The sequence below is a fragment of the Cornus florida genome, unplaced genomic scaffold (genome assembly GCF_030987335.1).
Source record: "Cornus florida cultivar Cherokee Brave unplaced genomic scaffold, ASM3098733v1 CherokeeBrave_3.0.0_Hap2_Chr10, whole genome shotgun sequence".
NCBI lineage: Eukaryota > Viridiplantae > Streptophyta > Magnoliopsida > Cornales > Cornaceae > Cornus > Cornus florida.
This window is the reverse complement of record NW_026775580.1, coordinates 16,733,546-16,757,846: the sequence shown is the minus strand read 5'-3', so window position 1 is coordinate 16,757,846 and position 24,301 is coordinate 16,733,546. Positions and strand designations below refer to the sequence as shown.

Genomic DNA, 24,301 nt, shown 5'->3' with positions numbered 1-24,301 from the left:
TTAATTTCAAGTTAAAACAGTTTAAGGGCAAAATACAAGTCCTTCTCTTCCATGCATGTAAAACACTCAATAATGACATAAAAATACTTCAAAATAATAGATCAATACCTCACTAGAGAATTGAATCTCTAGATACCAAAGCAAAACTAGGAGTTAGGCTAGATCCTTCAAGGGTTTTGAAGAGGAGAGTGGGAGGAGCCTAAAGTTTTCTAAGTTCAAAGTTCTAAGGTGAGTGAAAAGGCACTAAAAATGAAGTCAAAGCTACTAGTCAAGCTTTTCTCCAATGGTGGCTTCCTTAGGGGTCTTGAGAGTAAAGTGATGAATGAATTAAAATGTGTAAACACTAAGCTAAATTGGTGGGCTTCTCCACTCACTAGGTGCTTTTGCACTACCTCCTACACACACACTAATGCAAGACTAAAGATGAGTCCTACACTTGTCATGAATCCAAGTAATCTTCCAAGATTAAATATTAACCCTACACTTGTCAACCATCCATGCCAACAAGTGCACCAATCCTAGGACAACAAGTGGGTGAATCTCCAACCTCCATGTGTCATGAGATTAAACCTCCAAGTGGTTCCACCACAAAATCAACAAGTGGCACCATAGGAATGTGATACTTGTCACATTTTTCGAAAATTGCAAAAAGGTCCTTTTTGAAAATATCTTCCAATTTAATTTGCAAAATGGTTCCTAAGACAAAAAATAATTACTTTACTTAATTACGCAAAAACCCTTCAAGTTATGGATAATTACAAAAAGTATTGTTTTCATGACTTTTACAAAGAAAGTAAGCATTTAATATGCATTTCTACCAAATTAAAAATGTAGATGTCATGGAATTTAAATATCATGGACGTATGCCAAGCCGAAATCAAATCCGAGCACAAAATGTGAGATTAAGTAAGGAAAAATGAAAAACGACTAAAGGACGAAAAAGGGAAAAGACGAAAAAATGAATAGTGTTAAAAAACAAAAAAATGTGGAAATGACTCGGCCCTCAAAGGAAATTGTCAATCCAAAGGAAAGAGTCTCAGAAACCATTTCCAAGAACTTGAGACGACACTAAGAGGCGGGAAATCGAACCCGAAAAGGAAAAGACAATGAAAAAAATTTATTCGCAAAATTTGAAGAAAGGGAAAGAAATGAAAATGACCGGGTCATTACAACCTTCCCACCTTAAAGGGATTTTGTCCCCGTAATCCAGCCCCAAGAAATTAAAAGTGAAACCAGGATAACAACGGAGTACATCTCCGAGTACCCCACACAACGTGCTACAAAAGCAATCCCAAAGCTGAAAGACAACGTACAAACCAATGTCATTCGCACCCACGTGCTTACGACAGGACAACCTCTCAAAAGGAAATTGACCACACGGTCACACGATTAGTCAAAAGGCAAGACAACAACCATAAGCATTTCTCCTGATGAACCATCATACCGATCCAAAAACAACCTAAAAAGAACTCTAAGATCATCACAGATTAAATCAAAGTATTAAACAAAGACAATGTGGCAGTACGAATAGCGACCAGAACCCGCCCACACTTACTCATGAGTAAGGTAGCATGACAGTATAAGACACTAATTCATAACCTGGCCCCCACTAGGTCTACCCATGAAACCTCTCGATACAAATGACATCAATGTCGTGAATCATCATTACCAAAAGCACTACGGGAACCAAGCATCTTGTGAGAGTTGGGGTAGCTAATCCCAAACTCTGACAACAATGTCACAGGCACCGTTAAGCTTAAGGTCCTAAGTCCTCAATACAACAAAACTAACAACTTCAACGCCTCAAAATACTCCTGTTAACAACCTAAATCATGAATCCAAAGCCTAACAAACAAAACATCATCTCCGAAATCCCAGATATCATCCTAAAACAGATCAACTACGAAACCACACCGAAATCAAACATCGGATCACAATCCCTACTACGGGTGACGAAATCCTCGAAATACAAGTCCACTAAGTGGTACACACATCAAGTCCTGACAACCAAAGTCACAAAATGAATCTCTCAAAACCGTACTTGGCATCACCAAGCTAAATCAAAATCCTTTAATTTCAATTCACAATCAATCACTGAAACTACAATTCCTCAAAACTATGCCTAGCCATAACTAGGACGAGAAAACTCCACAAGCAAGCCATATCCAACAACGATCCTCCAAAACTCCTCCTAAGAGTCAACCACATCCAGGCCTCCAAAACTGGAATAAGTCTCCAAAAGACATCCTCAAAAGAGCATCGAGCTCCCCTCACGAATCAAAAAGATCCTCAATAATATGGACACAAGCCCTCGTAAAATGATCTCACACAAATCAACTCACCCTGAGCACCATAACTCCGTCAACAAATACGGTAAAAACTCCCCAAAGGAAGACATGAAAGAAAGGGGACCACCAGTCCTTAAAAGGACAACACCACGACTCCATCTCTAAAATGAAAGACAACAAAGTCAACGACTTCACCCCCTACATGGAAGTAAGTCGACCAAAATCTATCAAATCCTCACCAAGGACTCAAGACAACAACGATGATCCTCATGGACCAACCAACCCCAAAATAGTGCACAACGCAACGAAGGGAAAAGACTCACTCCTTGTGAAGTCCCTAACACGAACCAGCACAAAATCATTATGGAAACCCGCATACAGACTACGTGCGACCAAGGGAAACGAATGGGAAAACCAAACCTGAAAGTCATGCATATGACAAGGAATGCAACTACCAGAAAGAAAATCTACTTACATAGATGAAAATCAAAAGCACATGCTGCACGTCTCCACATAAACACAAAAGCATGTCATTAAAGCGCAGTAACAATATGGCATCTCGAAGCATATAAGAAAGGTATCCTATTGCCACACAACAAGAAGGCAAACGTGGATAGACCTCTACCTACTCATGCATCACAATATCATAAATCATACTACTAACATGGTAGTAAATGAAACTATAGAAAACAAAAGTGATACAACAATGAACCCTATGGACATTGTGTCCTAGAGTGCCTAGGTAAAAAGGAAGGACCAGTCCTAGCCATACACTGACTCTAAAAACCAATGCAACAACAACCTGTCTCAAAACAAACGTGAACCCTTACCACAATGGTAAGACTCTTACAATCCATCTCTGAATCTAAGGGTGACACTACAAGTGACACTAACAATGCAATGCTCTCTCTACCCGAAGTATCTATCAAACGACTTGACCCTAAAAGCGTCATCGCGTAGGGAGAACTCAAAGGAAATGACAACTCTAGCCATACAATCAGACAACCAAATCGATCACTACGACTGATCTCCAAAACAACCATCATCATTATCAATCAAAAGGACTACACCTGTCGGAACAAAACCCAACGCTGATTCCATTCGAACTGCATTCGTAGCTTGCCAGTACGGTAGCATGACAGTGCCATGCACCCGCCCACAACGTACCCGCCCACGAAAATTGCAATCTCAGAGGAACCTTCCAAAATAACCAAGGATCCCAAAAGGTCCAAAACCTAACCATGGCCTAAAATCAACAAATCCAGTACTACGGTTGTGCCTAATGGCTCACCCCACAAGAGCCTAAACAAAAGGTGTCTCTCCACCTACCTCAAAACTAACTCTAGGTCAACAATACCCTAAACTACAATACAACCGTGACTACAATCACCATCAACCTCAACTTGAGCCTTAATGACCAATCTCGTGTCATGCGAAATCTATAACACAGTTATGCATATACAAATTTGATCTAGAATACATCATATGTCATGTTCTTTACATAATAATTAAATCATGCTAAACAAATGGCATACCACATGTAGCATGTAAGCACATAAACATATTCTCAAACCAAAACATGTTATCATGAAGCATATAAACCCATAGAGCATGGCAACATAAGTATGATATGCACCCAAAACCCGTCGTCCAAGGTATTCAAACCTAGGAGCTCTGATATCACCTGTAACGACCCGGATTTCTCAACCCGGTGCGTTAGTATTGAACCGGAAGTTAACCCGATAACGGACCCGAAATACGTAAGCGAAAGAAGCCAAATGACCTCAAGAGATATACGTCATCCCTAAGGCCCCAAAATGACTCTTCATGAAGCCACGGAACTCAAATGAGCTTTGCAAATGAAGCAAGAATGCCTAACCCGAAAAGAGATGAACTAAGGGCAAAATGGTCATTTCTCACTGAAAAGGGTGCCACCATGCACACCATTGGAAGGACAACGAAAAATGAACAAAATTAGACAAGAATCGTCTGATTCTGAGTCTGGGCAGAAAAGATATGAAATTCCAACACCCGATGCGAAAGTTATGAAACAATGACTTAACATTTTCCAATATTTTCATAACAAACTTTGAAAACAAAAGTGCATAGAAAACGAGATACATGTCATTGGCCTCCAGCCTCATCTCATACATGTTAAATACATTGAAAAGATTGCACTTATGTACACTTTACATATACGAATCAACAAATACAAGTTTAAACAAATAGGGCTACAAAGAGGCGTCTTATGCTAACACTTGCATAAAATAAAAACATAGAAACTGTAAGCCATCCAAGGAGCAATGGAATCTTCAAATCCTGAGTCCTATACCTGAAATATGCCCCAGTATCGTAGGGGTGAGTAACATAAAGCTACTCGTAGGAGATTAGCATGCATCGACCTAGCATTTTACAATTTTATCACCTTATAGTGAAACATGTTAAAGGGGCTCATGCCACCTAACGTCTATGTCAAGATGAGACCCAGGGAGCATCCTAAGCTACCTAGATCATTTATATCATAATCACATTGTTCATGCAATTTAAACAACATGGAAACATGTTATACAAGGCAACAAGATATAGATTCTCAAAGTCTTGAACTTAAAATCCAAAATACGAAAACAACAAGTGTGGGTCATGCCACCTAACGTATATGTTCAAAATGAATCTATAAGGTCATTCCTAAACTACATTTGAACATCAAAACACAAATTATGATATCGATGCAATTTAACCAACAATGGAACTTCCAATACAATGCATGAAGCATACTTTCACAAAGCTACATCTTTAGCTCAAAATAGGAAATCAAATAAGGAATAACAAGTTACAATATCATCTAGTTATCAACTTGAAATGAAATACGAAATCAAACAAAGTGGATACTTGGACGTCACGCCGGATCAGACCGACAACATAGTTACTTTAGGGTTACTAGTCCATGGGTAACCTCCCTATGTGCGCACTAGACTATATAGAGGAACAATCCCCCGTACTAGAACCAAGTCCTAGTCGTAGCCAAATAACAACATCTCCAAGTTTCCAAAATCAACAAATTGTGCAACAACGTATATATATCAGTATGTATATACAAGATATCAACTATTTACCAAGCACAATCCAAATTTTGGAAACTTATACAATACATGCTCAAAATTCACAACTACTATGGCATGTAAGATGTCAAATACAAAATGTGCAATTCCTTACACATAGCAACAATATATTCAATAAGGAAAAACATATTCTCATGAATATAAAAGTAACAACTATGTTATCCAATACTCAAAAGTAATCAAGTGAACATACATCAAATCCAAATCTATGATTTAAATATAGAAACAACTTCCAAAATGCAATTAAATCCATGGAGTAATAAAGTAGAATTTAATTAAACATAAATAGTTAAATTCTCTAAATTCCAAGTTAATCCAAATAACCTCAATTTAATATATATTGAAAAACATGTCATGGTCATCATATATATAACATCAAATGACAAGTTAAGTGATTAAAACACTTAAAACAAAATTAATCAAGCTAATTAATTAATTTCCTCTAGATTTTTAAACAATTCCAAATGCCCTCAATTTAATCTATGTTAGAGAACATGCCAAGGCCTATTTAAATACCACATTACAACTTGATTTAATGCTTGATACAACCATGTGAATTAAACTTTCACTAAAGATAAATATTAAATAAAAGTTATAATTCTTAATCAAATGATCCAAATTTAATATATGTTAACCAACATATCTAAGCATAATTTCCTAGCATGTTACAATTCAAATCAATGTTATACATCATCATAAATTTTAAATCTTATACAAAGAAATAAAAATTATTAACTTTCTAGATTTGATACAAGGCATACATATATGTTGTATAATCATGGCAAACACACAATACAAGGCACAAATAATCCTAAAATATTCCCTACCTCAATTGGAATGGAAATCCCAATTACCACCGAAATGAAATCGCCTCAAATTTTCGGTCAGCAAAACAAATTTTTCAGCTTGCTACCTTCAACTTGTAAAATTCATAAAAAATTCAATTCTAACCCAAATTGAATGAATCAAAAGCCCAATGAAAGCTTAAACATTGTAATTTGATAATATCAATTTAGTTTAACAAAATATTTTCCCAATTGAAACAGTTTTGAATCACAACTTTGAAACAAATTCTACCCAGAAAACACATTTTTAGCCTGTAACTTCCAACTTTGAAAATTCATGAAAAATTCATTTGAAATCCAAATTGGGCAAACCTAATTTATTTTGGAAGTAAACATCAGAGAGTGTAAAACTGGAAATTTAAGCCATGATCCAATGTCAAAAGGTTAGTGAAATAAATCATCTAAAAATATGTTTTCCAGTTGCAATAAAAACATGGACAACAGATAGTTTCAGATTTTTAAAAAAATTTAGAAATGCTCTAAAATCGTAAAAAAATTCCAAGTAGTGTAAAACCTATGGGGGAAGTTCCAGTAAAAATTTCAAGGCAATTAAACCACCACCGCTTCATATAAAAAATTCATTTCTAGACTGGAAAGGAAAAGCTTCAAATTTCCAGCAATTAGCTTGCAACTTCAAAAATTCATAACTAATTCATTTTAACTCCAAATTACATGAAACCAAAACTAAATGAAATATAATTGAGTATGTTTTCATATTCTATATTTAAGTTGGCAAGATTAATTTCAAGTTAAAACAGTTTAAGGGAAAAATACAAGTCATTCTCTTCCATGCGTGTAAAACACTCAATAATGACATAAAAATACTTCAAAATAATAGATCAATACCTCACTAGAGAATTTTATCTCTAGATACCAAAGCAAAACTAAGAGTTAGGCTAGATACTTCAAGGGTTTTGAAGAGGAGAGTGGGATGAGCCTAAAGTTTTCTAAGTTCAAAGTTCTAAGGTGAGTGAAAAGTGCCCAAAAATGAAGTCAAAGCTACTAGTCAAGCTTTTCTCCAATGGTGGCTTCCTTAGGGTTCTTGAGAGGAAAGTGATGAATGAATTAAAATGTGTAAATCCTAAGCTAAATTGGTGGGCTTCTCCACTCACTAGGTGCTCTTGCACTACCTCTCACACACACACTAATGCAAGACTAAAGGTGAGTCCTACACTTTTCATGAATCCAAGTAAGCTTCCAAGTTTAAATATTAACCCTACACTTGTCAACCATCCATACCAATAAGTGCACCAATTCTAGAACAACAAGTGGGTGAATCTCCAACCTCCATGTGTCATGAGATTAAACCTCCAAGTGGTTCCACCACAAAATGAACAAGTGGCACCATAGGAATGTGACACTTGTCACATTTTTTGAAAATTGTAAAAAGGTCCTTTTTGAAAATATCTTCCAATTTAATTTGCAAAATGGTCCCTAATAAAAAAAATAATTACTTTACTTAATTACGCAAAAACCCTTCAAGTTATGGATAATTACAAAAAGTCTTGTTTTCATTGCTTTTACAAAGAAAGTAAGCATTTAATATGCATTTCTACCAAATTAAAAATGTAGATGTCATGGAATTTAAATATCATGGAATCAAATCTGAGCACAAAAAATAAGGTTAAGCAAGGAAAAATGAAAAACGACTAAAGGACGAAAAAGGGAAAAGACGAAAAAATGAAAAATGTCAAAAAACAAAAAAATGTGGAAATGACTCGGTCCTTAAAGGAAGTTGTCAATCCAAAGGAAAGAGTCTCAGAAACAATTTCCGAGAACTCGAGATGACACTAAGAGGCGGGAAATCGAACCCGAAAAGGAAAAGACAATGGAAAAAATTTGTCCGCAAAATTTGAAGAAAGGGAAAGAAATGAAAATGACCGGGTCATTACAAGTTCCATGGATCACTTGACTTGGCTAAAGTGACGGTCCCCGGCAACGGCGTATTCTGATCTTTTAAAAACTTATCAAAGCGTCACTTTTAACTCTCTTTGGAGAACCAACATGAAAATAGACAAAAGTATGCAAATAAAGTTAATAAATATAGTATAATCAATTTATGGACTTAGTTAATGCAAATAAGGGCACTTGAATATGCAATATTTGGCGCTTATCATGTGGTAATGACATACTTATATGGATCACTAGATAATGATATTTATATGAAGATTCCTGATGGTTTCAAAATGCCAAAAACAAAACCACGCAGTATATACTCAATAAAATTATAATGATCCTTGTATGGATTAAAGCAATCTGGGCGCATATGGTACAATCGCCTCAACGAGTACTTAATATAAGAAGGGTGATCGATTTGAGACTCAATCTATAATAAATCAACCTTTTGCAATAGTATAAATCATTGTAAAATAGGGCTATTTAACGGGTTGGTCGAACCACTAGGACTGCTAGTTTATGGCAACCAAGGTCGTTAAATTCACTTTTGATTTGATGAAAGGGGTATAGAGTTGTGTTTGGGCTGTCACTAGAATTAGGGATTTAAATTGCATAAAAATGATAATTTACAAGGAATTAAAGAGATAAAGATAATATAAAAGGGACTAGGGAAGTGAATCCACTACCTATCCTTTAAACATGCTAGAGAATGATTTACTTAGGAGAACAACATATGTATATGACCATGGTATGCAACAACACAAAATTGCTACATTACCTTCAAGAAATTTATGAAATCAATAGGCAAGAATAACCTATCAAAGCATTACATGTTTTGGCTATCTAAACTAGGATGCAACCTTAGATGCTCACTAAGCAAAAGATTATCAAGCCTTTAATCACATAATAGAAGCACATGAAGTTAGAAATCAAGAATAATCTATCAAAGGAAGGCCCTAAGCTATAGATTATCAAACTTCCTACACGTCATGCCATTAAAACCATTCCACAACCTCAATTCCATTGTCACTAGGGAAAACAAGCTATATGATCATGAGAAATTAGAATCTAAGACAAGACAAGAACTTCAACATCATCATTTATATAGATTAGAGTCCATTACATCAAAATGAATGCTCTAAATTGTGAAAAAGTCATAAATATACATTGTTTCCCCCAAAACAAAATCAAAACTAGAACATGCTTACTAGAGAGGGCTTCATCACCTCCCTAGATAGGGAGTTAGTTACCCATAGGAGCAATGGAGGAAGAAGAAATGATGAAGAGCCCTTCCATTTTCGCACCTAGAGCTCAAGAACAACCCACACCTCTCAACTCACAATATTTCTCTCTCTAAAACTTGTAAAAATGTGAGATATGTGATAATACCACCCTCAAGCCTCTTATCTACCAAAAATACACTCCCTCACCACACATTTTCGTGGCTCAACAACCTTAGGAGATTTTAGAACCACAGAATGGGTCAAGGGGACAAGTTTCAGCACAAAAACAGGAGTAGGTGATCTGCTATCTGCAGATCGGCGGGTGCCCGCGGGTGCTGCGATGATGAAGGAGCTCACTGGAGCAAATGGCGGGCCCCGTGGTGCTGCGACGGGGGCCCATGGGTCTGTGGCGGGGGCCCGCGGGATAAGGGGCCACTAGAGTGTTTGGTGGGCACCCACGGGGCTCTGCTTCAAAGCCTTCACTCCTCTCTTGAGCCACTTTGGATCAGTCCGTTTGACGCGGTCTTGATCCTAAGCACTATACCGCAAAACTCACACGCATAATAACTCAAGAAGCTTGGTCCAAATGACGGTCCCCAGCAACAACCTGCTATGATTCTTCAAGAGTTCGTCAAAACCATTCTTTTAACCAATTTCAGGGGAACCAACCTGAAAGAAGACGAAAATAAACAAATAAAGCTAAACAATACATTATAATTAACTAATGGACTTAACTAATGCAAATAAGGGCGCTAGAATATGCAATATTTGACTCTTATCAAAGGGTATGTGAATAATCATCTTTGTCTATGCATTTTTAATAACAAAACAAAATATGGTTTTGCTATTGCAGTATATGTTGATGATTTGAATCTGGTGGGAACTTCTGAAGAACTCCTAAAGACTACCACTTATTTAAAGAAATAATTCGAGATGAAAGATCACGGAAAGACAACTTTTTGTTTGGAACTGTAAATTGAACATTTATCAAGAGGAACCCACATCCACCGGTCAACATATATAGAGAAGGTTCTGAAGCGTTTTTATATGGATAAAGCCCATCCATTAAGCTCACCAATGATTGTCCAATCACTTGATGTTAAGAAAGATCATTTTCGACCTCCTAAAGATGATGAGGAACTCCTTGGTCCTAAAGTATCATATATTAGTGCAATTGGTGCTCTTATGTATCTTGCAAATTGCACATGACTTGACATTGCTTTTCTAGTCAACTTATTAGCAAGATACAATTCTACACCAACTCGTAGACATTGGAATGGAGTCAAACACATATTGTGATATCTTCGTGGAACAATTGATATATGATTGTTTTATTCAAAAGAATCAAAATCCCCGTTAATTGGATATGCAGATGCTGGTAATCTCTCTGACCCACATCAAGCTCGATCACAAACAAGGTATGTGTTTACTTGTGGTGGCACTGCTATCTCATGGTGCTCTATAAAGTAGACAATGATTGCTACTTCAAATTATTCTGAGATACTTGTGATTCATGAGGACAATGGGGAATGCATTTGGTTGTGATCCATAATTCAATACATTAGAATAACATGTGGCCTCTCATCAATAACAAATAGCCCTACAATATTATATGAAGATAATGTTGCATGCATTGCATAGATGAAAGAAGGTTATATCAAAAGTGATAGGACGAAACACATCTCACCCAAATTCTTTTACACACATGAATGCCAAAATAATGGTGAAATTGATATTCAAAAAATGCGTTCATGTGAAAAATTAGCGGACTTGTTCACTAAGGTACTGCCAACCACGACGTTCAAGAAATTGATACACAACATTGTGATGCGACAACTTACAGATCTTTGGCTCTGATAAGGGGGAGTACTTAATTGAAAAGGTATTGACATATAATGTACTCTTTTTTTGTTGCACAGGTTTTGTCCCAATGGGTTTTCCTGGCAAGGTTTTAATGAGGTAGTTCTAACCTATGCAACACTCTTTTCTTTTCTGACATACAAGAATATTATACTCTTTTTCCTTGTTAAATTTTTATCCCACTTAATTTTTTTTCTTAGCAATGTTTTAACAAGACATATTCTTAGCGTTGTATAGTGGATCCCAAGGAGGAGTCTTACTTCTCCAATTCCACTTCATAAATGCTAATTGGAGAAGTAAGTGAGGCGGTAGAAGAAACCTAATGATGCGTGTAGAAGCCATTCGTCTAGTGATGTATGTGCAATGCAATTGACTGCTGTATTAAGCGGTGACTCGTGACTAAAGATATGTGATTGAGAATTCTTTAAATTGGATCTTTCACCAAATAAATAAAGTTCTCTCTCTTTATCTCTTTTTATATTCTTTCTTATATTTACAATATACTTGAATTTTCTTTCGATCTTTCACTGATTATGAAAGAGACATTCCCCGCAGTTTCAAGGAAAAACAGCAGAAATTGTTCATTACCACATGTAGCTTTAGTGACATTCTGGGAGGGGAAAAAAACATACTAAATAAATATGATATTTAAAAGCATAAAATTAACATTGGATTTTGTAGCAACAGAAGTGATATTCGGTTCTTGAGTCTTTATTATTAACTGGTCTTTATTATTTATATATATTTTTTAAATAAAATAAAATCCAAGTCAGCAGCTCTCTTGTTGTAGGTTCTAAATTTAATGATGAATAACAATTTTTTTGTCATGATAAAATGAACCCGGACAAATCCTTCACTGTTTCAGTGAAAGTTTCGGATGGCCCAAAAAAACTATTTGAGCTTTTGGTACACGTCTTGGAGTCCTCCTCTACTTACATAATCAATAGAATGTTGATTTAACTCTAGAGTCGAACAAATATCAGGCATTCACCCCACACACACACACACACATATATATATTTTGTAAAACATGTAAACTAAATATTAGATTTCAGCTTAAAAGGTGCACTCAATCCCAGCACAATGAACTACTAGTAAAAAAACAAAAAAGCAGTGAGTTCCAAAAAACCATTCTCAATTTTGGCCCACAGTACTAAATGTCTTGTCTATCCTTTGAATTTTCTGAGTCTTCTTTTGATTGACCGATGAAAGTGACATGCTCACATTTTCCACAGCTTCGAGGAAAAATAGCAAAAATGGTTCACCAGTTGACTTGAGAAATGCAACACCAATCCCATTCCTAGAAGCTTCCTGGAATATATATAATATATAGCATTCACAGGACTAAACACTGCAACCCAAGATCTAGCTTTGCTCACAAAGGAAAAAAAGAAAAAGAAAAACAAAAAAAAAATGTCAATTTGCGTCCATTACTACTATCCAATGTTGGAAAGGCACCTCCTGTCTTGCAGCAACTGCAGTGATATAAGCGCATCCTGCTGCTCCGAGATAATTAAGAACAAGGAAGAGGAACATCGATTGGAATCACCAATGCCGTGGATCGGCATCTGTGCTACAGCAGCATCTCTAGTCTTCTCCCTTGCAATGGTTGCTGACGTCTTCCATGGGTTTCGCCACAGAAAACTCTGGTTTCCATGCAAATTTTTCACTCTCAATGCTGCTTCCTTGACATTACTAGCTGTAACAATGAAGCTGCCAGTGGATCTGAGTACCACTATGCCAGGCGAGTTGGATCAGCTGGCGAAACTTACCAGCACCACCTTGATGTCTACAGTGACAGGTAATTTTATGCCATCTATAGGAGCTATGAATGACACAGAAATTTTCATGAACATAACAGCCTTGGCAATTCTCGTGATCACTATTTTTGTTAATATTTACATCCAATTAAATACTCAACTAATAAATCCTTCTTTCGAGATAGAACACATTGCAGCTATATCATTCATGCTTGTTTTGCTTGTACTGTTGAGTTTCTCAGCTTTGATGGTTTCCACCACTAAAAAGTGTCTTCAACTGAAGTATGATGGTAGACACGAAACAATTTTGAGTGAAGAATTTGTGAGATATATTTTTGTAATTGGCTAATTTCGTTCTCAAAACAAGTCCGATCGAGTTGTAATTTTTCGGTTACAAATTTCAAAGATGGAAGATCGGATGCGGATTTGAAGAAGGTCAAGTGTTCATGATATACTACACTCCAAGATGATGAGAACAATGTTATAAGATGTTTTAAGAGGTAGTGAGAACATTTAGGAAGGCTTTTGAAAGGTTTTAAACAAGATTTTACATTCTGTCCATCTTAAACTAGTTCAAGATTTATCGAACAGGTTTAACTTGAACTGGTTCAAAATTTATTGAACAGGTTCAACTTCAGCAGAGTGGCAATTTTAGAGTCTGTCCATCTTGAACCGGTTCAAGATTTATCGAACAGGTTCAAGACGTCTTGGTACTATTTTAACTTCAGTTTCCTTCTTCTGAATGTTACCTTTTTTATCCCAACTTCCTTCTAAGTCTTATGCACGAAATTTATCATATTTTCTAAGGGATTAGGGCTTTCAAAACTCTATATAAATCATGTCATATACATTGGTTTATTCGAGGCTTGAGGGAAAATCAATTCTATATTTTGAGAAAGCCTTCTAGAGAGAGAAAATTCAAAAAATCAAATTTGATTATTCTGAATTTATTTATGAGAGCATACACATATATTCATGAGTGATTTAATGGTGTTGTTCTCTATCTCATCGGAATTGGAGCTATATTGAAGATTCAGATATTCCAGATGAGAAAAAGGATTTAATTCTTCTATAATGGAGTTTAGATCTTGAAGAAGAGAAGTAAATGCAATCACACTTTGAAAGGGTTGGAGCATTCGTGGAGTGTTGTCTGATCTACCTATTACTCTTCTACAAATATCAAGTGTCGGTCTGAGATCAAGTTGCTGTTGGACGAAGAGTCGTAAAGCCAGAGGATCGTCAGCGGTTGGTGTGGTGTAGAACGATAGGGTGTGAGCCAGAGTCAAAGTTCGGTATACTTTGTTTCAAGCATAGTGGATTGGTTTACTTTAGACTGAATAGTTCACGAGGTTTTTCTCATAATAGTTGACGTATTTTATCAACTGGGGTTTCCTCGCTAAAAATCCTGGTGCAATCTCTCTAAACTTAACTTGCTTTACTTTTCAGTATTTATATTTATGATTGTGAATGCTTAATTGATCATGCAATTTAATCAATCATAAATTAAGCAAGTTGACCTAATAATCAATCTAGGTTATTAAAGGAGTTAATCACAATTAAAATCAACTGTTTTCGCACCCTGCGTAACTCTTGTTTCACAGAATTGCAGGAAACCGAAAAGTTCACGATTGAAAAATTGAAAGTAAATGTTAAAAAATACTGGATGATAGAAAATCTAGTAGCCCTCAGTTCGTTGTGGCTCGTTCAATTACCTGTTATGCTTCGGGGACAATTTGTTTCTTGGCTGCATTCACTTTGGCAGAAGCGCACCACAGAATATTTATTCGCGACGATAACTACTATATTAATCCAAGCAACGTTAGATCAAATTATAGGTGGTCAGCCTTTATTGTTCTTGTGATTTAATCTTTTGGTGTGATAGGAGGTACAATTGCCCCGACATTTAGATGTTTCACCGCCATAAGATTATGGTGCAAAGAGGAAAGAGTGAAAAGCTACAAAACTGAGTTGAAAACAGAAAATTATTGGATCGAAATGCTACTAGAGTGGAAAGAGAGCCCTTTAGCTTTACGAGTCGGGAGCCAAAAATTCAGAAAACTTGTTCACATCACAAAAAATCTAATTCTGGACTTCTGTATAGCAGTCCAGATTGTGATTGTCTTGGCTAGCAAAATTAGTTGTGATCGTCTTGGCTAACAATATTATTTGTGCTTATCTATTTGATCTTAATAAGCCCATTCATGTTATTTTGGAACTTGTACGAGGAGTTAATTTAGAAGATCATATCTAAACATACTGCCTTAAGCAATCACACGAGATTAGAATCAGGGCATGGTACAGAGCTAGATTTCAGTCCTTATGTTTTGTATCTCGAAGGTGAGTAGGAACTGCCTTTACAGATTATGAAGAACAATAGGGATGCTACCAATCATTTTATTTAGAAGGGTAAAAAGCGGTAGCCAAAATATTTGAAAGAGCTTTTAGATCAATCTACAACCTTCATTGGGGTGAAAAAGTTTGACAGTCACCAAGTTCCATCTCTAGCTTTTAGAGAACCTTCCAATTGTTGGTCTCTTCCTGTGGTTACTCTTACAAGTATAGCCATTGCACTTCCAAACATTGAAAAACGAAAGGCGAAGTGGTTGCTTGATAAGCGCCGAATATTGCATATTCAAGCGCCCTAAATTGCATTAGTTAAGTCCATTATTTGATTTTATTATGTAGATTATCTTCATTTGTGCATTTTTGTTTATTTTCAGGTTCATTGGCTTAAAAGAAGCAAGAATGATGTTTTGTTGAAATTTTGAATGCAAAGGCACAATGCTGAAGCTTGGCAGCAGTGGAACCTGACTTTTGTCACCATTTTTGACCTAGGAAACTCAATAACTGGACTTTCATCATAACATGAAAGATTTAGAGCTCTGAATTAGCTTTCTAAATCTTCAAACGGTTTGTCATTCAGAGCTTGGAGCAGAGAGTTATGGCCTTGTTACCAGAGGTGCACAGAACTGCCTGGCAGCAATGAAATTCTGCCTTGATCTTCATTTTCGACCAACAAGACTTGAGAATTGGATCTCCACCAAAACATAAAGTTTTTAGAGCTCTAAATTAGCTTCCCAAATCTTTAAATGGTTCATCATTTGGAGTTCTGAACACAAAGTTATGGCCATTTTACCAAAGTAGGTACGGGCGGAGCAAGGCAAGAATGGAGCATTCTGCTCCAATTTCGAGTGCTCAAGCCCTTATTTCGAGTGCTCGAAATTAGGGCAGAATTGCATCTGGAAATGGCCCATTTTCAGCCACTTGCATCTTGGGTTCCTCAATTCGAATTTCCCTCTTTAATGGTTGGTTGGAGATGTTGGTTGGTGGGGGTTTTTAGAGGCTTATCTCTAGAAGATAAGAGAGGGAGGCCACACATATCATTAAGCTGGATTCTAGCAAGATAGAGGAGAGAGAAGGGAGCAAAGGGAGGAGTTCTTCAAGCAAAGGAAGGAGCACGAAAATGGAGTCTTGGATGGAGCTTCTTCCTTCTTCTAGCTTAGCAATGGGTAACTAACTCTTTCTCTAGGGAGGTGATGAAGTCCCTCCCTTGTAAGCATGTCCTAGGGTAGTCTATATTGGGGGATTGCAATGTATATTTATGGTCTTTTTCATAGCTAAGAGCACTTCATTTGGTGTAATGAATGTTTATATATGTATGGATGATTTCTTCAAGCTCATTATCTTATGTTAGGCGATGTCTTGTATTAATCTTTTTGCTTGAGTTTACATGGTGAGAATGGAAACAAGGTTATGAAATGATGTAATGGCATGTTGATAGGTGACTTTGATAGACCATTGCTTAGGAAATCCTTTGATGGTGTATGCTTAATCTCTAGCTCCATGTGCTTCATCATTTTGTCAAGAATTTGATAGTCTTTCATTTAAGTAAACGTGTATAAGCTACACCTTAGTTAGGTAGTCTAAACATGTTTACCCTTTTGATGGATTATACTTGTTTGAGACCTAATGTACCTCTTGATTACTTACATGGCAACTATGTGTTACTATGTAGTTCTTGACCATCATATGTTGTTTTTCCCCTAATTTAGGTCTAATCTAGCATGTGTATAGGGATGGAGGCGGATTCACTTCCTTAGTCTTCTTTACTCGTCTTTCATCTCTTAAATTCTTGCAAGTTGTTCATTAATGCATATTTCAATTCATAGTATAAGTGACAAACAATCAACAACTCTTTATTACACCTCATCACTCTAAGAACAATTCTAGACACTTAGGTTGCCATAGACTAGCGCAGTCCCAGTGGTTCGACTTACCTGACCAATAGCCCTATTTTACAATGATTCGTGCTATTGCGAAGGTTGATGTATAATTGACCAACCGATCAATTTTTGGCGCCGTTGCCGGGGACTACAAACGGTTTAGCGACCAAAGTTCTAGGGTTAATTTTAGTTTGATTGTGAATATTGTGTCTTGTGAATACTCCTTGTGTATTTTTTATCATCTTCGTGTTTGTGAGATTCTAGGGACTCAAAACTCGCCGTGGGAACACTAGCAAATTGTAAGTCTAGAGGCCCCCAGGTAAGTCTCTTGACTTCTAGTTTCGCATTGTGAATATTGTGTATGTGTTTAATTTAGCTTGTGAAGCCCTTGTCGAGGCTATTTTTGTTTTACTATATTGCAAAGCATCGGTCCTTTTCGTGGCCATTTATTTCTTATCTTGTTGATAATTGAGGAGAAAGGGATCATTATATGTGGAGTTGATGATAAAGAATTGTTGTCCTAGATGGAGGGTAGTTATCTTCCAACTCAATTCTACACACCACATGAGTTTTGTGCATTTTGCTCTAGTCATACACATCATACAAGAGAATGTCTTCCAACGAGACAATTCTCGGACTTCTATCTAGAGCAACCAAATGAAAATTTTTTTGAACCGGGTAGTGATCCATACTTCAATGGTTATAACTCGGGTTGGGGAGACCAACAAAACTTCTTGTGGCATGACATAGGAAATTCAACCCCACAATCTCATATGTAACCTTTTCAACCCAATGATCATTCTTTCCCGCCCTCTTCTCCTTTTCCACCGTCTCCATTGGATGAGTTAATTGTTGCTAACAACCAAATGATGGAGTCTATGCACACGCAAATGATGGAGTCCAACAAGCAAATGTTGGATGACATTGTTAGCATGCAATCCACCACTCATTCTCATTCCCAATTTAGAGTTGATTTAAATGACCAAATAGCCCAAATTTAACAAATGGTTGATGCTCTAAATCATGGAAATGAAGAAGAATTTTCCATTGAACTTGTGGCCAATCCAAAAGAAAATTCTATGAATGATGAGATTACTCCTAGTAACTTTCATCATGAGAATGATCAAGTGGTCATCACATATGAAAATGATGAAATGGTGGTTGAAAATCAAATTGTTGCTACTCATAAAATGGAAGAATTTGTGGTTAAAAATGAGGAAAAAGATGATGAGATTGCATCCTTTAAAACTCCAGAACAACCCCTAAATAATCCTTTGCTTGATGCACCTCCTTCAATGGAGGATCCTCTAAAAGCTTGTTTGGCTCATTTCAATTGTGAGGATTTTAATGTTGACAATTCCATTTCGGAGGTGAATTCTTTACTTAATATTCATCCACCTATTCATTCTCTTCCTTGGTCAACATCAAATGTATCTCTTTCTTGGGAGCTTGCATCTCATCCCATTTCCTCACTTGAGTTGTCTCAAGTTGTTGAGCCCGAACCGCCGGATAAGTGTGAGGAGGATGTTGAAATTTTGAAGGATAAGTTGTCGAGCATTCCCGTGCTCAATATGACCCTTCAAAAGCCTTTGCTAGGTGCACTCTCACCTACTCCATCTTCCTATAATCCAAATCAGCCCCATAGTCCAAAGTTCTTCATTGAGGATGAAGAGTGGATTGAGGTCTTTCCATTACCTCTTTCCAACTTTTGTCTTCAAGGTCTTTTCCTTCCGCTTCCAAAAGAACTTTCTTACTTAGGGAAGCTTGAATCTCTAGAGAGACATGGTATAGGGTAAGGAGGACTAATTTGATCTCGGTGTGTCTAGCTATCGAGATTTTTGAGGATTAGTGCCTGCTCTAACTTCGTCTAGCTATCGACATTAAATTTAGCAACTCAAGGGAAGTAATTCTTTCAATTTCCAAGCTTCCTTCTCTTTGAAATTGCTCGTGCCTTGCAAAATTTTCTGGGAAACGGTTTAGAAAAGCCAAAAATTTGATTTTTCTTAGACCTTCTCAACTCTAATTTTCATTCCCGGAAGTCTCCATCGCTTTCTAGCAATTTCATTAGATTTTTCAAATGCGACTCATGTGCATATTTTCTCATTTTTAATGAAAAGTTTGAAAATTTTCTCAAAATTCTTCATGCATTTGAGATGATTAAAAAGTTAAAAAATTGCAAGGTTTCAAAACAAAACTTTCAAAATTTCCCATGCATTGGAATGGAATGAATTTGCAAGTTTAAAATTTTCTCCAGAAATTTCATTCATGCATTGTGTGATGTTGCAAAGGTTTGAAAATTTTCTTACATCCACCCATGCTTTGTGTGATGTTTTGAAAGTTGGCAATTTTTCCATGCATTAGAAATTGCAAAGTTTGAAAAGTAAAAAAAAAAAAAAAAAAAAAAAAGAAAAAAAGAAAAGAAAAGAGAGAGTTCTTTTCAAATTTTCCATCCATTTGAATGAGAGGATGTTACAACGTTTAAATTTTTCCCATACATTGGCTTGAATCCATCAACATTGCATGCATAGGAATTTCATGCTCCTCAAAAATTTTATCATGATCCGCAAAGTTCCTTGCTTGCATGCATTTCATGCATTTCTATATTTCATGCATGGTTGCATGCATTTCTCTGATGCATGCATTCCTTCCTATTCGAGCCCACTGCTCAAATTCTTTATGCTTCTATGTATTAATGATCTCATTCCTTGAACCATCCATGCAAGCTCATGCATGGCCATGCAACAACATTCAAGCTCCAGGCCGAGTGCTTTAGTTTTCAAGCTTCACTTTAATTTGGCTGCAATTTTCGAGCTTTCTCAAACCCATTCCGAGTGCTCGAACCCCCTTCATCCACAAACCCGAGCACTCTCAACCTCACCACCAAGCAATCTCATACTCAATCTCTCTCACCCTTTCAGTTCCGCAGCCACTGCCAATTTTTCGAGCACTCGAAGTCCAATTTCGAGTGCTCGAATCCCCTCTCAACCTCACCCAAGCTCTCTCACTCACCACCCGAGCACTCAACCTCTCTCACCCCTCGGTTCCCAACTCTCTGCCCATCTTTCGAGCACTCGAAGTCCAACTTCGAGTGCTCGAACCAAGCTTACCCCCTCTCTTTTAAAAACCCCGAAGCCCCACCAATCTCACTCAACCTCAACTCCCCTCCTCGGCTGCAAACCACCCCTCCTCGGCTGCAAACCACCACAACTCAATTCCCTCTCCTCCACCATCAACCCAACCTGCTGCAACACCCCAAAACCCTTCCTCAAGCTTCACCAACTTCTCACACCCTCTCGGTCTCTCTCCTGTAACCTAAACCATACACCATGAATCAACCCAACAACCATGCATTCCCACGCAACCCACTTCAAACCAAACTCCCCAAACCACCCTCCAACTCATGCTCACCTCTCCCAAATCCACTATACCTCTCTCGGCAACCATGCACACCATCCTCCAAACTCAACCTCTCGGCACCACCAAAATCCCTCTTCACCTCTCGGCACCCTTAAGCTCCAACCCAACCATGCAAACCCACCCTATGCATGCCTTACCAACCCTGCATCCAACCAGGTCCTCACCACCCACAACCAACCTACTGCCCACCATGCAATAAACCTAATGCAACAAACCACCTCACCATGTCAACCATCAACCACGACCTCCATGCAACCTCAACCACCCCATTCCCACCAAGCTAAGCAAATGCCCCCCTCAACCACCTATCTCCCAACTCTCGGCCTCCCTCTCCACATCTCATCAACCTTACAACCCTTCCACCAAATCAACCTTCCTCTCTCTCTCAACCCACCACGCAGCCCATGCACAACCATGCAAACCCCAACTATAACAGCCGAGCCCACTGCCGGATTTTCGAGCACTCGAAGACCCACTTCGAGTGCTCGAACCAAGCTCCACCTCCTTTCTTTTAAACCCACTTCATTTTATCTCTTCCTTCACTTCATCCCCACTCTCGGAGCCAACTCCTCACTCACCCACCACCTCGGCTCCCAACTCACCCAACCCATCACCCACAAACCTTCTCTCTCTCCACCCGAGCCATGCCTCCATGCCAACCAAAAAAAAAAAAAAAAAAAAGAAGCTAAATTTTAAATTTTTTTAAAAAAAACTCTATATATATGTGACTGTTTTTTTTAAAAGCCTATGCTTTTACTTGTGTATAGTAGTTGTGTTTTGACAGGTCTTCCTGTCCAAGTTTGGGGGACGCTTTTGCGCACTCACATAGCTGAACATCTACGTCGTCGTCACTCTACTTGGTATTATTGTTCTTTTCCCCCCTTTTTTGCTCTTATTTTGGTATGCTTATCTTCACACCTTGAGGACAATGTGTCATTCAAGTTTGGGGGTGCATTTATGCATTTTTGGTTTCATAATTTTTGCTAAGCAATGATAGTATAACTTGACACTTGTCGGAGATGAAACATATGTTTAATACCTTGTGTATAGAAGCAATTGAAATTTTTGAAAATAAAGAAAAATTTGAGTTGAAATGATCATGTAGATTCAAATTAGTCTGTATAAATGTCTCAATTAAATTCTCGCTGGATTTGACACTCTTTTAAGCTTCACAATGCACAGATGCACATTGGAAACTTAACTGTGAGGCATGCAACTTAATCGACCTTGACCTTGGCCTAGTTAATTTGATTTGATGAACCTAATAGATGAATATCTTTGGCATGATTTATTTTGAGCTAAAAAAAAAAAAAAATACTGAGAAAGAAAGAAAATAATGATCAGTTGACGTTCGTAGCCTTTCCAACTCGAGTTATTAAGCCCTAGGAGTGTCTCTACACTTAGCACCCTAAAATCGTCTGGTTTGGGAGTTGTTGGCCTAACGCTTGCTACAGGGGTTGGTTAGAAAGCTTAAGGGACTTAAACATTGCACGGTCATTCAAAAAATAAACTGGTAATAAACGTGGTTCGTTGGAGTTCGTAGCCTTTCCAACTTGAGCTATTAAGCCCTATGGAGTGTTTCTACACTTAACACCCTAAAGCCATCTGGTTTGGGAGTTGTTGGCCTAACGCTTGCTACAGGGGTTGGTTAGAAAGCTTAAGGGACCTCAGCATTGCACAACCATTCTATGTTTTGCTTATGAGTTACAATAAATTGTCAACAAGCAACAAAAGTTGTCTTGTAAATAAAATCATGCCTTAGGGACCTCATTTAAAGGGGAATTCAATGATTTGAAAACTTGTGCTTTGGAATTGGAAAAGAAAGTAAAAGCCGCATGTTGAGAATCCAATTCACTTTCACTGAAGCTAGAGTTGATTTCCATTCAAGAGATGATAATTGAGTTATTTATATAGACTTTGATGTTGATGCATGTATGTGGAAATGTATTTAGCCAATTTTTGTATCAATGCTTCATATATGCAAGGTAGTTTTCCCAATGACCCCATCTCCAGTTTTTGTTTGTTTCAAGTTGTATTTGAGCTATGTATCTATCTCGTTTTACCATGTATGATATTTTTGTAGTAGCATACCCATGGTTGTCTTTTCATTAAGTTTTTCATTGTAGTTTTGCTTAGGGACTAGCAAAATGTAAGTTTGGGGGTGTGATAAGCGCCGAATATTGCATATTCAAGCGCCCAAAATTGCATTAGTTAAGTCCATTATTTGATTTTATTATGTAGATTATCTTCATTTGTGCATTTTTGTTTATTTTCAGGTTCATTGGCTTAAAAGAAGCAAGAATGATGTTTTGTTGAAATTTTGAATGCAAAGGCACAATGCTGAAGCTTGGCAGCAGTGGAACCTGACTTTTGTCGCCATTTTCGACCTAGCAAACTCAAGAACTGGACTTATATCATAACATAAAAGATTTAGATCTATGAATTAGCTTTCTAAATCTTCAAACGGTTTGTCATTCGGAGCTCGGAGTAGAGAGTTATGGCCTTGTTACCAGAGGTGCGCAGAACTGCCTGGCAGCAATGAAATTCTGCCTTGATCTTCATTTTCGACCAGTCAAACTTGAGAATTGGATCTCTACCAAAACATAAATTTTTTAGAGCTCTGAATTAGCTTTCCAAATCTTCAAACGGTTCATCATTCGGAGTTTGGAACGCAAAGTTATGGCCATTTTACCAAAGTAGGTCCGGGTGGAGCAAGGCAAGAATGGAGCATTCTGCTCCAATTTCGAGTGCTCGAGCCCTTATTTCGAGTGCTCGAAATTAGGGCAGAATTGCATCCGGAAATGGCCCATTTTCAGCCACTTGCATCTTGGGTTCCTCAATTCGAATTTCCCTCTTTAATGGTTGGTTGGAGATGGTTGTTGGTGGGGGTTTTTAGAGGCTTATCTCTAGAAGATAAGAGAGGGAGGCCACACATATCATTAAGCTGGATTCTAGCAAGATAGAGGAGAGAGAAGGGAGCAAAGGGAGGAGTTCTTCAAGCAAAGGAAGGAGCACGAAAATGGAGTCTTGGATGGAGCTTCTTCTTTCTTCTAGCTTAGCAATGGGTAACTAACTCTTTCTCTAGGGAGGTGATGAAGTCCCTCCCTTGTAAGCATGTCCTAGGGTAGTCTATATTGGGGGATTGCAATGTATATTTATGGTCTTTTTCATAGCTAAGAGCACTTCATTTGGTGTAATGAATGTTTATATATGTATGGATGATTTCTTCAAGCTCATTATCTTATGTTAGGCGATGTCTTGTATTAATTGTTTTGCTTGAGTTTACATGGTGAGAATGGAAACAAGGTTATGAAATGATGTAATGGCATGTTGATAGGTGACTTTGATAGACCATTGCTTAGGAAATCCTTTGATGGTGTATGCTTAATCTCTAGCTCCATGTGCTTCATCATTTTGTCAAGAATTTGATAGTCTTTCATTTAAGTAAACGTGTATAAGCTACACCTTAGTTAGGTAGTCTAAACATGTTTACCCTTTTGATGGATTATACTTGTTTGAGACCTAATGTACCTCTTGATTACTTACATGGCAACTATGTGTTACTATGTAGTTCTTGACCATCATATGTTGTTTTTTTCCCTAATTTAGGTCTAATCTAGCATGTGTATAGGGATGGAGGCGGATTCACTTTCTTAGTCTTCTTTACTCG

At 37.4% G+C, this 24,301-nt stretch overlaps 1 protein-coding gene across 1 annotated transcript; it reads left to right on the top strand.

The window, feature by feature from the left end:
- The first annotated feature begins 12,392 nt into the window (after window positions 1-12,392).
- On the top strand, window positions 12,393-16,681 carry LOC132279812 (uncharacterized). Its single transcript, XM_059781854.1, has 2 exons — window positions 12,393-13,032; window positions 15,712-16,681. Exons 1-2 carry the CDS (start codon window positions 12,645-12,647, stop codon window positions 15,723-15,725), a joined length of 402 nt encoding a protein of 133 aa, XP_059637837.1. The 5' UTR covers window positions 12,393-12,644; the 3' UTR covers window positions 15,726-16,681.
- Window positions 16,682-24,301: the final 7,620 nt, after the last annotated feature.